The 17830-nt window shown below is 56.5% G+C and overlaps 1 protein-coding gene across 7 annotated transcripts in view; it reads right to left on the minus strand.

The window, feature by feature from the left end:
• The window catches only part of AGRN (agrin), a 127658-nt gene that overhangs the window by 38611 nt on the left and 71217 nt on the right, over positions 1-17830 (minus strand). For all 7 annotated transcript variants that reach the window (XM_030018197.2, XM_030018199.2, XM_030018202.2 and 4 more), the window contains 4 exons: positions 7629-7844; positions 6251-6475; positions 3901-4125; positions 3546-3752 (listed from right to left, as the gene is read on the minus strand). In XM_030018197.2, coding sequence (XP_029874057.1) covers positions 3546-3752; positions 3901-4125; positions 6251-6475; positions 7629-7844 — 873 coding nt within the window. The remainder of the gene's footprint in view (positions 1-3545; positions 3753-3900; positions 4126-6250; positions 6476-7628; positions 7845-17830) is intronic.

The following is a 17830-nucleotide window of genomic DNA, read 5'->3' on the forward strand; positions in this document are numbered from 1 at the left end:
GAAACCGAGGCACAGAGCAAGCAAAGTGCTCATTCTGGACCCTGACTGATTCAAGGACACGATCCCTCACCTGCAGCCGAGCTTTGCAGAAACCTAAGCAAGCCCTGGGACCTGGGGACACTGAGCTCTTCTGCAAGCCCCGCCTGTGGATGGCTGTGGAGAAGAGTCTCTGAAGCCGCTTTGTAACTCATCGCACCCCATTGATCTGTGCCCATGACACCCAGCGGGCTCCGGCACCAGCTCCACAGGGACATGGGGGAGTATTCCTAGAGAAGAACCACATCCGAGCACAGACAGCTCCTCAGTGCTTCCAAAAGGCACGGGCTGCCTTGCTGGAAGCTGGGGAGGGGAGCTGCAGTCCCTGCAGAGCCACTGCCCACTGGACTTGCACAGACAAGCATGACACACGCTACGGAGAGCAAAGGGACGAGCATCACAGTCCCAGGCAGGCAGAAGTCTCTGGGAAGGAGGAGGTGGGGAAGAAAGGGGGGTTAGTTGGGGGCAAAAGGAGAGGTAAGATCAACCAGGAGCAGTCCAGACTGATGTACCAGCCGAAGAGGGGCTTGCTAAGGAGTGGGGGGCTCACAGCACCCACCTCTGCTCCCACTCTCGTTTGCCTCGAAGGGTCAAGCCACAGCAAGCATCGGACAAGACCCCACTGCACTGCAAGGCATTTCCATTCCAGCAGGAAGTGTTTGGGGTGAGGGATGGGAGCAAAACCAGGGCAACCTCTCCATCCCAGGGGCTCTCAAGCAAAACTAGAGAGGTGGGGAGCAGTGAGAAGAGGCCAGGACTGTCACTGGCTACGGAGAAGGGGAGAAAGCCGACCTCCTAGCAGAGATGTCCGGGTAGGGAGCAGAAGGGTGCTGCGAGGACACAATTCCTTCCTCCAAACAGGCAACACTGTAAAACACAAGACACAGACGAAAAAGGAAAGAGAGAGAGAGAGAGAGAGAGCGGAGGGAGAGACAGAGCGGGGCAGGGGAGAGAGCAGAGAGAGGCAAGGAGGAAAAGACAGAAGCAACTACAGACACCTTCCCTCCACCTCCTGTCCACATCGGTCTCATCCCATCCCTTCTTTCTCAGCTGCACCATCACGGTGTCAAAGCAGAGAAGGATTAAAAACAAGGCCTGGACTGTTTTGTTTGGCTTTGCCTCCTTTGCCTTGCTGCTGGAAAAGACAGCAGCAGAGCTTAGAGTTCATTAGACAGGTACACGCGAGAGCTTAAAACACTGCAACCGTACTAACGGCCCGTCTTTCATTTCCTCCCCTTCCCTTCCCCAGCACCGTGCATCTCCTGCATCCTCACAGCACACAGGGGCGCGGATGAACTCACCACGCTCCCTTGCCCTGGGTGCTGGATGCAGACAGAGCCTGTAGCTCCCTCAGCCCCTGGTCTCGCCCAGTGCCGAGTGTCCCACGAGTCCTGTCCCAGCCTGCGCTGGTGGACTGCGCCCTGCATCCCAAGTAAGCCTCGGCCAGGAAGCCAGCCAGGAGAGAAGTGAGCACCACCAGCAGCGCTCATGCTGAGAAGACCTGTCCTGACACACAGGCTGGCAAGCGGCATCGCCACCCCGTCCCCGTTTCTAAATCTGTTTCCCATCTTGCATTGAGCCTGAACTGGTGACACGCAGGAGGACGTGCTTTCTTTCCAAAGGGCAGCACTGAGCTCAGAGAGAAGATGGGGAGCTGATGGGGAAGCCAAAGGCTTGCCCACACCTCGTGGTGGTTTGCTACGGGGCTGCCTGGAGCCGTCACGTGGACTTTGAAATCCTAGGCCTTGGCAGACAGAGCCCCAGCTTTGATTTACTTCCCCCAGACTACGAGCTTTGTTTGCTCCTACTCCACAAGGACATAGCTCCTGAAAGCAGATGTGCACATCTGCCGTCCTCGCCTGGAAGAGAAGCTGGGGAGAAGCTAAAATAAAAGAGAGTAAGATGGAGAGAGGAACAACAGCTGCATGGGGACCGTATCCTACTGTCCACTGGCCTCACTCCACCGAACGTGGTGGAAACGATGCGCGTCTGACAGCAGGGTAACTAGCAGCACACGTTCTCTGCTCGCCCTAGAAATTTGGGAAGCCTTGGCAAGGGCCCGACTCTAAAGCAGGTACGGGGAAGGGTTTGTAGAGAGCCCAGGGCACCAAGGCCTGACCACCCAGTTGCAAAAAAACACCTGGTGGCCACGATGCCCCAGAAGCCCAGCCACAGGCACCTCGCTTTGCCCCAACCCTCGCCAGGAGCATCCCTGTGCGCTCCCGTGCCAGTCTCGGAGGCCGGTCACGCCTCCAGCAAAGCTCCACATTGGCACAACAGGGTAGGAAAAGGAAAGCCAGACTTGCCGGCGTGCACGGCTTCCTGGCGAGGTTTCTGGTTGCCGTCCAGCACCAGCTCCCTCGTGGCCCGGGGAGACAAGAGGACTGAAAGGTGCCTCTGTTGCCTTCCCTGTAGGGAGAACTTGGGGAACCGACTCCTCATCATTCAACCACCAGAAACGCAGTGAAATGGACGATTAAAAATAACAGTTTTGATTATATTGAGTGTGATTTTGGGAGCCTGACAAACAGTTTTCAAGCAGCTGGGCCTGGCAGCATTAAAAACCTACTGCAGGAGCACAAAGCCAACAAAACAGATCCGCAACATGGGGCCTAATTTCCAAGTACTTCAGAAGGTTTGATACAGCTGATACCTTACAAAACATCCGCTTAAAATAATAGGACACAGTTCTAGATCTAGTAAAAACCAATTTGAGCTGAAATGAACAGTCCTTCCAACTCATACAAATCAATCCAGTGACTGTGTTCAACCTCCTTCGTTTTCTGTGCAATAATTTTAAAATTGGATGTTCCCAACATCCTAGGGACCCGAAGCCCCATCCTATCACATACGCCTGAAAAAGCGTCCACTGGAAAGGTCAAAAGCTTCTCCCAGAGACGAGACAAAGACACGGCGGGACCTCCAGAGAGCGGGCACGCTGGGAAGAGTTCCTTACGGAGAGTACCTGGAGCTGAGAGAAGCAGGCAGGCATGGAGGGGGAAGCATGGAAGGAGCTTAGGGACTGGCACTACCCTGGGAGGAGAAATGAATGGCGTGGGCTGCACGGGAACTGAGTGGTGGCGAATGTGCGCTTGGCCGTAGCGGTGAATGAGAGAAACCAGCTGGACATCACAGACACTTTGGTACTGTTTAAACAGAAACGATTCTTCCCTGTGTTACTGAGCACATCAGACAGAGACAAGACCAAGGAGGAACACATGCACACACACACACACACACACGAGGACTGCTGGAAGGAAAAAGAACAGGGAGGAACGGATATTCAGGGCTTGTCGGTCGCAAGACTGAAGAGAGCCTGTGGCTTGCTCAGATGGTGGGCACCCACTCACAACTTACCTGCAGCTTTCCAGCATCAACGCGAGCACCGCTGCCTGCACGGAAGGGACTGACGCAGGCTGGGCTTAAAGTGGCTGCTGGGGCTGGGAAGTGAGAGGTGTGGGGGTACCAGTGTTCCTGCGGGCGACCAGCCCGGTGGCACCAGTGCTTACCACAGGGTCCACTGTGCTTTACTGGGATGGCAGCCTTCTGATGGCACTCGGCCTTCTGGCGCTCGCAGTCGTTGCTGTAGGTCCGGCTGTCCCGGGCGCAGACGGGCCGGTAGGCACCATCGCAGGTGATGCGGTCACAGGAGCAGCGAGTGGTGCCACGGCGGTTCAGGCAGACAGCGTTGAACTTGCACTCATCCTTGCATTTGTCTGGGAGAAGAGAGGATAGCACCGCTTGTGCCCACCGTGGGGACAGGGGAAGGGGGTACGCTCTCCTTGCCGAGAGCACGGCACGGAGCAGCGGGGAAGGTCAGGAGCCTGAACGCTCCTGTTCCCCGGGAAGCAGAGAGCTACTTACCCTGATGCTGGCACTGCCCTGAACGCACCTTCTGGATCTCCAGTCCCCGGACGGCCCCCGAACGCCCCATCACACACTCGTTGTCATAAGTCACCCCGTCGTCACCGCACACAAGCTCCTTCTTCGGGGGACAGTTCTCGGGGCGGGAGAGCAGGTCCGCCCTTCGGGTGCGGGGGTTCACCCGGCAAACACGGTTCATGTCATTGAGGACGCCTTTACAAGGGTCTGCGCACAGAGCCGGAGCGGATCGTTAGGCACGCTCAAGCCCTCCCAGAGAGCTGCTTCTTGGCCTGCCCTCCTCCGCGCCGGCTGGCCCCAAGACCCTCTGTACCTTCCCCAGTGGCACTCAGCGTGTGCGCATCTCTTCCTTCAGGACTGGACATCTGTAGGGCTCTGCACACGTAAGGACTCATTTTTTTACTGAGCTGCACACGCGGAGGGTGCGTGCCCTTTCCAAAGTGACCGCTGGATGGGATGAGCTCTGCCTTTTTTCCCATCCTGAGCTGCCTTCACTCCCCTTTGTCTAGGGGACAGGGCTCTCTCCCCCGACCCAGGCGAACCTCCTGAGTCCAAGGGGCATTCGCTGGGCATTGCAAGATGCTTGATACTCCCATCGCACTCCTCCCGCTCTCCCTCTCTATGCTCCCTGTCTTCCCAAAGCGCTGGAAGAGCCCTGAAGGCAGTCAGGGCCACATGCTGCCTTGCCCCACTGCTCTAATCTAGGCTTATCCGGATCACCCTCTGATGAGCTGAGCTCACATTAGCATACCAAAGACATGGGCAAAACAGGTGCCGACTGCTCACTAATCCCTACTCTAGCCCTGGGTTTTCCTCTTCCTTGCCAAGCACGGTACCTGCAGAGTGCTGATTCACTGCCTGCAATTGCAGAAACACCATCAAACGTTTCCACCCTTTAATCTTACTAGTCTGAAATCCCTGCATTGACCACAGTCCCAGGCTGACAAGAGGAGGAAACAATACAGTACCCCGTCTCCCCAGCCTCTCGCAAGCAGGCGAGGAGAAGGCTGGCCTAGGACAGGGTCACAGCTGAAGTCTTTTGCTTTGTCCATTTTCGCACAGGCAGTAATCATGGAAATGGAGCAGACGAAGGAGCTCCCGCAGGACCTACCCAATCCATCTCCCATTCCCCCTTCGGCAAGAGCTGCCCGTGCTCACTGCTGCCCTGCAGTCACACCAGCAGACAGCCAGGGACGTGTTACCTCCTTGGAGGCTTCTACAAACCCCAACAAAATCACAAGAACATCTTGTGTGGACTCAAGGAGCTGTGGGTAAATAAGGCTGCTGTAGCAGGGGAGGGATGTGGTACAGTTGAGGACCGCATCTGAGGGGTTGGGGATGATGCAGGCGCACAGACGTATCTCAGGGACTGCATGATGAAGATATTTGAGATGTTCTCTGCCCGCACTGCTCATCCCCACTCTCTCTGCTACCTTGCGGTACATCCTCATGCCTTACAGCACACCCAACAGAGTCCAAATACTTCAAGTATTTTCAGGTTCCATAGCCCGGCTGCTCAACCCAGACTGCCTGAGTTTCTGCTGACGCCCAACTAAAATCAGGAGGACCTCAAAGGAGCAGTGAGGCTCAAAGCCTACTCTCTGCTCTAGAAACCTGCAGCACCCAGCGTAACATCACCTCTTTCGCACCTCCCACTTGCACCCATCTTGTCCTACTTGGGACTGAGCAGTGAGAGCGCAATTAAAGCTCTTCCAGTTTTGCAGCCTGCCCAAACACACTCCCACGCTCCTTCCCCCAGGGACAAACACTGGTCTGGCACGTGCCCTGGCTGATCTCATGGCTTTCCTAATGAATACAGTTGCTTTTAATTACCAGTATCCACAGCCACCGTGAGCCAAAGAGGAAGCCATCCTTAGAGTGGCAGGACTGTGTTTGCGCTCTGGGATCCGTGCCTGTCGGGCTCCTTTAATTAGAGGGAACTGCCTGCCCGCGAGCCCTGGGATGCCGGCTAGCAGCAGGCTTCTTGCCAAAAGCAGCAGCCGGAGGACTCCAGCCAGGGGAAACGGCAGGAGGGAAAGGAGGTGGCACAGATGTTGCAACTGCTCTCTAGGTCAGTGGGTCCTGAGCAGAAACACCCACAGCCAAATGCTGCGGGGGAAAGCGCTGGCTTGTTCTGAGTTTCAGAAGCCGTCACCCACAGACTGACCTTTTTCTGCCCAGCCCGTGTTTTTGAGCTGATGACAGCAGGTGTGTGGGCAAGTTTTTCTCCCCAACCCTTGCCACTTCCCGCTGGTCTGCCCTCGATACTCCTGACGCAGAGGGAAATGTTTTTAAAGCAATACCCACGGCGGTGGGGGGGTAGGGGACTCACCACAGGCGCCATCGAACTTCTTGAAAACGTTCTCCTGCTTGTCGCAGGCGTGCTTGTTGAGGTCGCACTCGCTGCGGTAGTCTTTGCCGTCGCTGCCGCACACCGTGCTCTCGGGCACGCCGCTGCAGGACGACGGGCAGACGCACTTGGCCGACTGGCCGTCGGTGGAGCGGACACACGTGCTGCCAAAGCTGCAGGTCACCTCCGCGCAGGGGTCCTTGGAGCCTGCGGGAGAGAGGAGGGGGGCACGGCACAGGCGTGAGCGCAGCGGCCCGTGCTCCCGTGCCACCCTCTCCCGCTCGCTCCTCTCGTGGGACAAATAAGCCCGACGCACCACGGTATCTACCTAGACAGCCCCGGTCCCTCCAAGCGCCCACAAACGTACACGACGGCAATGAAACGTCCTTCCATCGGCTTCGGTGGATGCCGGAGCCGGTGCCACGTACCTGGTCCTGAGCAGCGAGCTCATCGATCCCGATGTCCGTGGAGGCAGGCAGGATCGTGGGGCTGTAGGATCAGCTCCAAACCCGCGGTACGTGAGGAAGGGAGCTCACTCCCCACCTGGCACTTCAGGCAGAGCCCCTCCTTTCTAACCCTCTCAGCCTCACTGCTGCAAGCTCCCTTCCCTGCATATGCTCTCCGAGAGCCTCTTGCTTCAGCAAAAGAGCAAAACAAGGGTCCTTAAGGCACCTCCTGCAAACCGTAATTAGAGGAAGAGCTCAAGGAGCAATTTCCTCACTGGCAGGGAAGGGCCAAAATTTATTTGCCAGCTTTTTTTGCCTTTTTTTTCCTTTATTTGTCACCTTTTTATGATTATTATTTTAAATAAATCACTTGGTGCTCTCTCCCCTCTGACAAGAGCCCCAGCAGGAGTGCCGGGTGCAGATTTATCGCAAGCCAGAGCGCCGCGTGAGAGAAAGGTCAAGTTAATTTACTCTGAGACGAGGAGACTGGGGTCTCATTTACACAGCTCCTTGCTCACAGCTGGTGAATGCCAGGCTGGGGAAGGGCTTTCATCAGCCCACCCAGCCCGTGCGTATGCCTGGTTCCTCCAACTCCAACTTCCAGCCGCGGCAGATGCGATCCACCGCTGGGAAGCGGCGTGGTGCATCAGGCGGAGCTGCCCGAGGCAGAGGGCTGTTCTCCACTGCGCTGCCACGCACCTCTTGAACGGCCTTGACCACTGGTTTGCCTGCTTATTAAACTCTGCCGATCGCGAAGGCAGAGCCGGTGATTCTCTCGCTGTCCCTTCCCATCAGACCTGTCCCCATCTCCCAGGACATCACCAGCGCCGCGGTGATGACACGAGCTCGGGACGAGTCTCCCCGGCCTCACACCGTCGCCTCCTGAAAGCGGGAGAGCCTGCCCTTGCACTCACCACATGGTCCCTTGCTGATCACTTTGATCCGCCTCTGTTGGTTGCACTGGGCCTTCTCCAGCTCACACTCGTTGCTGTAGGTGGAATAATCAGAGCCGCAGACAGGAGCCACCACGACAGGGCAAGCTGTCTTCTTGCAGACGCAGGAAGCCTGAGAGGGGTCGGTGGAGCTCCTCTCGCACACCGCCCCGAACCCGCACAGCATCCCTCGACACGCTGCGGGCACAGACACGGAGAGACTGGTGAGCCGCGGCTGCTCCTCGGTGAACGGGAGGGATGCAGACCGGTGCCTGGGTCCAGTCACCCCCCCCGTGCCTCCCTTCTCTCCCCTAGCAGAGCTGCCCACACCATCCAGGCTCAAAGAGGGGCTGCAGCCCTCCGGGGGACCAGGGCTGGAAGGGCAGTGCCAGCAAGAGGTGGATGCTCTAGGTACCGCAAAGCCCTGTCCTGGCTCAGGGCGAGGATGTCATCGTCTGAGCGTGCCACCTCTCGCTGCCTGCCAGGAACCAGGTGGTGAAGTCGGATCCTTCTCCAGGGATGCCTCGGGTGCGTTTGAGGTGTACGGGGGCCAAGCCAACCTTGCCAGAGCCACCCAAAGCCAAGCACCTGAGAACAAGGGTCTGCCCAGCGCTGCCAGAGAACAGTGTGAGGCTGCCAGGTCAGGGCTGCTGCGCCCGGGCATTAAGCAAAGGTAACCTCAGCGCCCGCTCCATCACGCCGGTGCTGTGCGGAGCAGACGGCACAGAGGCCGCGGGGAAGGGCAGCACCGACAGCGGGGTCGATAAAGCCTGTGAGCCAGAGAAGGCTTCCTCTGAAGGGAGGATGTCCTGAAGGCAGCGTCCCCTTTGCCCTCAGGCACCGCGCTACGGTCCACGTTGGCTCTACCGCAGTCTCTCGTGAGTGACCGAGCCCAGCTGCCCTTCGAGAGCGGCCGGGTAAGGCAAGATATGTGCTAGGCACCTTCATCCCATGCAAGGATGGGGAGGGAAGAGGCTGGGGTACAGCGTGGTCCAAAAGGAGCTACCAAACCCACGGTCAGCCCTCTTGCCTCCTCTGTGCCCCTTCTCACTCCAGGCTGCCCATTCTGCTTATTGAAGAACTGAAGGAAGAAAGGTCTGTCACCAGCTCTGCACCACAGACATGGAGGAGCATCCCCAGGGCTCTGGAAAGCACTTGCTCTGCCCAGGGCCCCTCTGGTCAAGCCTTTTGAGTCCTCCAGAACACAAGGTGTTTTCTGCTAACCAGCAAGAGAAAGGAAAGTCAAGGAATGGAGAAGAAAACATCCTCACCTGTCCCAGCGTGGGACAGATTGTCCCGCACGCACACGCTGTTTTATTCATTGCCGTTTATGCAAAGCAGCCGAATCACGTGGCTGGTGTCTTTCTAAAGGAGATGCACGAATCTCTTTATCACATCCACTAATCAGAGCAGCCAGCACAGACCAGTTCGGCATCTGAATTGCTAATGTGGTAGGAAATGTAATTCTTCGGTTGGAGGGAGAGGACAGGAGTCTCCAGGCTCGGTGGTCCGCAGGTGAGACGGCGAGAGCAAGAGATGCCGGAGCTTTTCGCCCAGCGGTTACCGCCACGGGCGCAGCCCTCCGCTCACAACCCGCGCCACCGGGCGCGCACGTATAGGCACACCTGCCGCACCACCCTGCACGCGCAGCCGCTGCGCCAAGCGCAGTCCCTGCACCGGCGCCCGCCGCACCGCTGCTGCACCCACGCACCTCCTGCCATCCCCCCCGGCACACCTGACCGCCCCGCGCTCTCCTACGCACCCAGCATACGTTAGAAATGGAGACTGACCTACATAATGAGAGAAAGAGAAATCATAAAAGGCAAAATAAAATGCTTGACAGTGGCTCATTTACACTTCAATTCCCGGGTGTTTGCCTTTGACTGCCTTGAGATTTTAAGCTCATATGCACAGCAACAATGCGCCGCTAAGAGACTAATATCAAATAAAAAAAGAACTCTCTTTCTCTCCTGCCCAATATCTAAAAGCAATTCATCATTTTTATGAAGCGCTCTGGATAGTCTCTCCTGCTCCTTCCATCGCTGCTCTTTCTCTCTCTCTTTTTTTTTAAAATGCAGATGAGCCTGTTGAGCTCTGAGATTAGAGGGTGCAGGGGAGGTGTGCAAGTGAGGAATGTAAAATGCAGGACAAGCGGGGATTCATCCCGTCCCCCCGCCCCGAGGCGCAGGTCTGTGCAACAGAAGTGTAACTGTGTAGTGCATAATCAGCCGCCAGTCGCAGGGGAGGCAGATGGAGCTGTCTTTGAGATCAGACCTACGGAAGGGAAAGGAAGGGAAAGGAAGGGAAAGGAAGGGAAAGGAAGGGAAAGGACGGGAGCTGGTACGTGCAGCAGATGCGGGATGCAGAGCCAGCTTGGAGTGGAGTTTAATCAGGTGCCTGCTTGAAGGCAAGGGGGAGAGAGGTGCCTGTCTGAAAGCACTTGCCTTCAGGACACACCAGCCCAGGTTCAGCAGCACGCTTGCAAACAGGGAAACCAAGGTGGGAAGCGTGTCCCGGATTTCAAAGTAGGTGACAGGGACAGCTCTCTCCTTTCTTGAGCTCTTCCGTTCTTGTCTTTTGCATCAGAGTATGGGAATGGAGCCTCACACATCCGAGGTGAGGGCTTCCGAAGTGAACGGCCAACCTGGGTCCGGTCCCACCCAAACTGAGGAAGTTTTCAGTGGGACCCAATTCAGGGCACCACCAAGCACTTCAAAAACCCTGTCCTAAGACACTTGTTGCTATTTTCGGGTGCATTTCCTTCCCACCCAGCTCAAGCACCAACAGTTCTTTTGCCTTTGGTCCCCTGCCGCCCGTTTCTCTTCCCAGACCCCGCAGCGCTCCGCAGCAGCCAGCCTGTGAACGCGGCAGGAAAAAGCTTTTCAGCACTGGACAGGACTTCTGAAGAAATTAAAACATTGCTCATGGTTTTGACTCTTCTTCCAAGAAACTTTTTGAATAGTTCATGAGATTTGGAGCAAAACTGGGTCTTGGCGCCTTTTAAGTGATCCTCCCTGTAACTGTTTTGCCCACCCACATATATTTAAGAATCTCTTAATCTGAAGCGATAAAAGCAATGGTAAATGACAAAAAGGTCACAAAGTATTACAAAGTTAATTGGGTCAAGCCACATAAAGAAAACTGATATTTTACCAGAATTGAAGTTTCAGTCTATCCTTGCCCCCAGAATCGTATTTCATAAACACATTAGGGACATAATAGGCCCATATGCGAGCAAAAGAGATGACGTAAAGGGTATTTATTTACCTCCTGTTCCGCATCAACCAAATGTTGTAAAAGTGAGCTTTTACAGCACCGGTGTTTGACAGACAGCTTTCTACTCCCTGCCAACAAGCTCGGTCCCCGGGAGAGAAGCTTGCACACCGCGGTGCGTCGGAGCTCATCCCAACTCAAGGGGATGGCCTGGCTGCCCTGCGGATGCCCAGGCAGGATGGAAAGTGGGGGTATGGTAGGGTGCGACCCCCAAAACACCGTGATTCAGTCCTTCCTGAAGACGAGGACCCAGCTTCATTGAGTTTCGGTGATCAGGCCGAGAAGCAGACAAAGCCGGAAAGAAAAACGCTTCAAACCAGAAACAAATTGTGACAAGCAAATTGGTTGTTTAAGGTTTTTTTCACTTCTAATCATCGCTGGTGTTACTGGTGAAGAAGCCTATTTGTTCACAGCAGATTATTTTGAAAACTCACCCATCCAATGCTGGGATGCAGTTGGATGATGCAAGCTCAGAACACCAACAAGAATAAAACAAAATGCCTTAATTCCCCTGCCAGACTCGGGAGATGAAACAGGTTTATTATGCCTGCTAAGATGATTCAACCCAACAAGCTCTGTAAAAGATGAAATTCAAAGGGAGCTTGTTCTTCCCCAACGTCTCTCTCTCTCTCTCTCTCTCTCATTTTACCTGGGAGGACTCAAGAAGTATAACCATCACTGATGCGGAAGGAATAAAAGTTGGGAAATGAGAAGCAAAAAGAAGAGGCTATCAGCTCAGTTCCAGGGTACTCAGCACTGACCAAGCCTTCACATCCCATTCCCCGTGCAGAGCCACTACGGACAGAAGCGCTTTGCTGGGTGTAGGCAGAAGGCGGCAATAAGTGAGGCACAAAGTGCTCTTGTCCTAACACTTGTATGTGACAGCCCGAATAAACTCCAGGCAGGAGATAAAGCATACTGAAGTGCAAGGACCTCTTAAATTTGATTCCCGACAGGGCTGGTGAAGACCGCGCTATCCAAACCACCCCACAAGCGAGAGGCTGCAGACCGCTCTCCGTTCCCGGTGCCTCTGCTATTTCAGGTGCCCAGGGGCTGGGCCACGATACAACAAAGGGACCAGCCTTGCCTTCACGCTCCCGAGCTTGAGACGAGTCGGGACAGACAGGAGCGCAGAGATGGTGCTCGCCAGCATGGCAAGGAAATCATCTACCTGCCCACCCGACTGGAACAAGCACCAGAGACCAGGGGCACGCAGTGGGACCAGGGCTCTGCCTGCCTGCTGCCCCTCTAGCAATAGCTGGACAACATCACCAGGCTAGCGACCGTACATTTTCCTACCAGCGTGCCTTCTACATCACCCACGAGACATGCCGGGGCAAGGCTTGGTTGAGACCAAGCCTGAAGCCTGCCTGGTCCACAGCAACGCTGCAACTGGAGGCTTTGGAGCCAGCTCTGATGGACGCCTCTGCAGGGTGGACGCTGGAAGGCAGTGGTGAACCAGAGTCGCCGTGAGCTTGCAAAAGATGGAGCCCCTGCTCGGGATGTTGGAAGTTGCAGCCTATTCTGCCTGTTCCCCGGTCACAGAGGGGAGGTGGGATCTCTCAGCACTTGTTCAGGACTGTGCTTCAAAAGTGCCTACAAAGCACACGGCAAGGCTGCGCAGCAAGGTCAGAGAGCAGACTGGATCTAAAACTAAGCACGGCTCTGGTTAAATCATTCTAGTGCTGCGGAGATGAGGCGCAGCAAGGCATTTGGCAAACAATGAGAGCAGCACTTGTCTGGAGCAGAAAAAAGCTACAGCTAGGAGCTGACCTTTCCCAAACCTCCTGAGCCGCTGAAGATGAGGGAGAGAAACAGCTAAAGCGAGGTATCTATACAACACTTGAGCAAGCCGTACAGAACAAAAGGGAGGGCTTGGGCTTATTGTAACCACGCTGAATACCAGCCAAGCCTCTCCATGTCTCTTAGCAGCACTGGAGCAGAAAGAGAATAATAAATAACAACAACAACAATAATAAAAAAAGTGCACCTCCTGGAGAGGAGGGGAAAAGCAAAAGGTGTTGCTACAAATAATTCATGGTACTGTGCTTCCCGCCACAACTGAGTCAGCATGACTCCATGGGCAGACAGAGCAGCCTTCTCTCCCTCAACAGCTCCAGGCTGAGCCTGCAAAAGCAAGAAAGGCTTTTAGAAGAGATCAAGGCTAGGGGAAGACCTGACTGGGTTCAGAGCCTCGGCTCCGGCTCAGATATGCTATGCTCTGAGGCTCTACCTTGCATCCTGCGGTGACCGCCTGGTTTAAGGTAAAGAGCACAAAGGGATGCTAACGAGGGTTTCCTGTCCTCTGGCTAATTGGGGAAGGCAAGGTGCACACCGAAGCGCTCTGGTCTCTCCTCCGAACAGCCCAGAGCAGAGGAAGGCCAGGGCATTGCCGCAGCCTGGAGAACAAGCCACACAGTGAACTTAGGTGCCACTACGGTGTCCCTTTACCCCACAACCACCTGAAGGGCAGACCTTGCCTGGCCCGGGGGGCTTGCAGCATGGAGTGGTCGCAGAAGATGCGGGAAAAGGGGATGAAAAAGGGAAAGAAGGGATGGCTCCTCCCAAAAGGCAGCAAGGCAGGCGCACCAGCCAGCCACAGCAGCCAAGCGACAGAAACCGCCTACAGAAACACCTTCCCCAGCCTGCCAGTGCTTCTCCGGACCGACGCACGGGAAGCCAGGGTGGGATGCCCGCATCAACAAACCCCGAGCGAAGAAAAGGGGAAAGGAGAGAGACGACAAGCTGAGAGGAGCCTCTGGGAGCCCATCTACGCTGGCAGCTGAAACTGGGGTGGGAAGAGTGAGAGTCAGGGTTGCAGAGCGCTGCTTACTTCAGTCTGGGCCCAGAGCTGCCGGCATTCGTCAGAACCAAGCCGCTCCTGCAGAAGAAACAACTACCCATTGCACCAGGTGTAACGACACCGGTTCAGATCCAAGCCTCCCACCCCATCCGTGACACTTCCTCAGGCAGCCCCTAATTAGCACCGGGGAGGGAGCGGGATGCTTCATTACCAGGAAAGCCCCTGCCAAGGTTCAGCTCAGCATTTCCCCAAGCAGGCTGTGCGGGCACAGGTGGCTGGTCCTCCACGAGTAGCTGCCAGGGCAGATGGCACCAGCTCCACCTCCTCGCATCCAACAGTGCTTGCAGATGCCCAAAACGGCTGGAAGGACAGCTGAGAATAGGATGGCTCCACTGTGGCCAACAGGGAGGGCCAGAGCCACCACGAGAACGGCTACTAGCCGCACGCGACTCCGCTCTGCAGAGAGACGCAGGAGTTGGTGCGAGGCTGCAGGCAGCTCGGGAGAAGGCTGCCGTTGAAGTAAAGGCTCTGCTCGAGCCCGACCCAAGAGACCGGGCAAAACGAAGATGCTGTACAGCACACAGACGTATACTGGCCCATCCTGGAGCGCTCCCGGGCCAGAGCTGGCAAAGCTATTCTTCCAAGCGAGAGCCCGTGACAATACATGTATGCAAAGGGCTCACTCTGTGCCTCAGCAACCCCCTCTTCTCCCCACCACCCACAGAGGTTTGCACTGTGCCCTCCTTCAGTCTCCTGCATCCTAAAAACCGCAGCAGCCAAGGCTTCAAGTTGCACGCTGCCCTCCCCAGCCCGGAGCCAGCACCCTCCACTTCTCTCCCAGCTGCCAGCTCTGGCCACGCCACCATTGGTACCGAGTGCTCCAGGTAGAGCTCTTCGGCCAGCTTCTGAGTCCATCCCAGCCTTCTTCCGAGCCTCCTGGATCAGAGCAGTGAGGACAAGCAGCAGGGAGACAGCAGCTGGCTGCAGGCAGGGAGGGTGGAGAGTAGCTTCTGCCTTCAGCTTCAGAGCTTTCAGCTTCAACTCACCATCCAGTTCTGCGCCTTGGTTCTCCCGTTTACAAAAAACGCAGATAATAATAATAACCAAACCCCCAGTGTCAGTAGGTAAGTAGCTCAATATAAGTAGTAGGGATTAATAACAGGCTGGCTTCGTCAAGTGCTTTGAGATCTTGAGGTGAAGAGCTCTACCTGATAAGCCCCAAGCATTCACATTAAAATGTTTCTCCAACTTAATAACAATAATCATAAATGTAAAATCAAAATTGCTCTGTTCCACTGTATAGGAAAGAAAAAAACGCTACTGGAGCAGCTTGCTGATTGCTTACTGCACCCTGCCAGGCCCTCTACGGCACGTGCCTGCCTGCCCACCCCACGTTCCACGGCAGGACCCGGCCATGCAGCCGAGCCACGGAGACGAACACCTGAGAGGGGCTCCGGCGGGCACACGGTTCCCCCCCGCCAAGACCGAACCGTTCTCCTTGGCAGGAATCTTGCCAAGGGAGGAGGAGGAGGAGGAGGAGGAGGAGGAGGAGGCTCCTGAACAACCACAGAGGAGGGAGACGCGGGGAAAACGCGCAGGTGACTCCTGGCAGCTCCCCTCTCCCTGACCAGCCCTGCCTGCTGAAGGCAGGACGCGTGTTTGCCAGCCTGGACCCGCTCCAGACCCCAGGGGAGTCCATCCCTTCTCTGAACGGGCTGAGAAAAACGATCGGAAAAGCACAGCCAGACACTCGATTACAGCTCACGGGTGGGCCATGGGAGGGTGGGATGTACCCGCTTTCATGGCTTAAAGCGTCTCCAGTGACAGGGAAGGGGTAGGAAAGAAGAAAGACTAACAACGCACGACGGCCACGCTGCCGCGCTTCGGACAGCCACAAATTCCTGGAGTAAGGGCTGCGGGCAGGAGACAGAAAAACGCTTCCCCGCAGCAAACCCGGGAAGGTTAGGGCAGCCTGCACCCCTGGGGACCCGCCGGTAGCTGAACCGCTGGCACTGGGTATTCTTGTTCATAGGGAGAGCCTGAAATTGAAGAATGATGACGTCTGTGCCAAGGTGGCTGCCTTTTAATCTAATGCTATCGGATTAAAAACTCTCCCTCTCTGGAAAGCGGTGGGTGCTCTCCTGCTAGAGCCGCTTAAAGCAGACTGGACGGGGGAATACAAAGTGGAGAGCAACTGGCTAGGCTGGGCAGCAGAGGGGAAAAAGCCGTGATGCTCAAATATATCTTTTCAATCCCCGACCTACGCTGACGGACAGTGAGCCGACATGCACCTCTGCGTCCCACCGTTCCCCACTTGGTCCCCAAGGACGGGGACGTCACCAGTGGGCCACACCAGTCCCGTCCCAAATCCTGCCTGAGAGCACCCGCTGTTAAAAACCCATGTTAGAGAGGAGAAGCCGCCACCGCGGAGCGGACGAGAAGCCACTGAAATGGCTGGAGAGACCTGCGGGCCTGTTGCGGAGCCTGCCACGGACGGTTCCTCAGCCAGAGGACAAGAAGCACAAGAAGTAGCAAGCGAGCACTCGTAAAAGCAAAAGGACGGGGGCCTGCACACAATAAACCCGCCCCGGGGGCCGAGGTTGAGCCTTGCTTCTGGAAAAGGGACAAGGCCCCTCCATGACAGCCCAAGCGAGCCCGCCCTGCCGCCACCCGATACGTGAGGCCATTTTGCCCTTCGCCGGCGCAAAAGGCAAGGGAAGCCAGCAAAGAGGAGGGCAGAGCCGCTTTTGGGGGCTTCCTCGTGCCAAAAGGGCTGAGGGGAAACGCGAGGCCCCGGGGGGACAGAGCCGCGCGCGTGTGTCAGGCCAGCGAAGGCCGGCATTAATTCTGCATGAGCGCGAGGCGCCCGTCGCCATGGAGATCGGTGAGGCTGGCGCTCCAGCCCAGGCTCTCGCCTGTGCACATTTACTTCTCTTCCCCGGGCCCACCCTCGCTGCCATCAATATTAATTGCATCAGCCAGGGCTTGCTCGGTGAGGGAGAAGGAGCCGCCCGCCCGCCCGGCTCAAAGGCCTTCGCCGTGGGGCTGGGAGAGCCACACGCAGGCACCGGCAGCAGAACCGGGGTGTCCACCCCGCGGCCACGGCCAGGCCGTGCCAAGATCGGCACCGGCTCTCCCGGGAAAGAAAGGCAGAGCCGTTAGATCGTGTGTCGTTAACGCCACACTGCTTCACCCGGGCGCTTTGGCTCGGAGGCCCTAACCCCCGGCACAGCCGGGGCAGCGTTAGGGACATGCTAGCCCCACGTCCTCGAGCCCCGGTTTTGCCCCATCTTCACCCGCTTTGTCCCTGCCTACGCCACGGTCAGCGACTTCGTGCAACGCCGCTGACGTGGAGCTGGAAAGCTGCAGTTAGCCTCACTGAGCAGCAGCAGGCCAGGGGCAAATGCTGGCTAAAAGCGCTGCCGGCACCCCGGCGTACAGCCCCGCAGGTACCAAAGGGGATGGGGAAGGCAGCACCCCTCCTCTCGCTCATCGGGATCGCGCACATCTTTATTTCCACAGCTTAGCCACGGAGCTGAGCTACGCCGCAGCTGCAAATCCGTGGCTCCCGAGAGCCGCAAGAACCTCTCCAGAACAAGTCCCCAAACCACTTAAAAGTTTTCAAGCGGACACGTTCTAAGGATGGAAGGTCCTTAAGAAGCTGAGAGAATGGTAGGCATCCACCATCCAGTCTGGGAGCCTCTGTGACGCTCTCAGCTCTCCAAGGATCTTGCTTGCACGGCTCTACGTACGACAGAGGTCTCCGAGAAACCAGGTATCTCCTCCTGAGACCACAGCGTGGTAGTTCAGCACCCCAAAACACACTCTGCGCGCCTGCGTCACACGGGGAGGCAGCGAGGGGAAGCCCGGAAAGGTGGTCGTCGCCAGCCACAACCTTTTCCAGCCCAGCTGCCTGAAAAAAACTCTTCGCTTCTAAAAGCCACCACGACTGAAATCTAACCTGCCAGCAGCAGCAGCGGAGCAGTCAGCACTGCAGCCTGTCATCACCCGGGAAAGGGCAGCCTGGCACCTCGCAGGGCCGACACCTGCGATGCGGGCAGCACGGGCCAAGGCAGACAAAGGAGGAGCAGGAGGAGAGCTGACTACA

This window comes from Aquila chrysaetos, chromosome 6, assembly GCF_900496995.4.
Source record: "Aquila chrysaetos chrysaetos chromosome 6, bAquChr1.4, whole genome shotgun sequence".
Classification (NCBI taxonomy): domain Eukaryota; kingdom Metazoa; phylum Chordata; class Aves; order Accipitriformes; family Accipitridae; genus Aquila; species Aquila chrysaetos.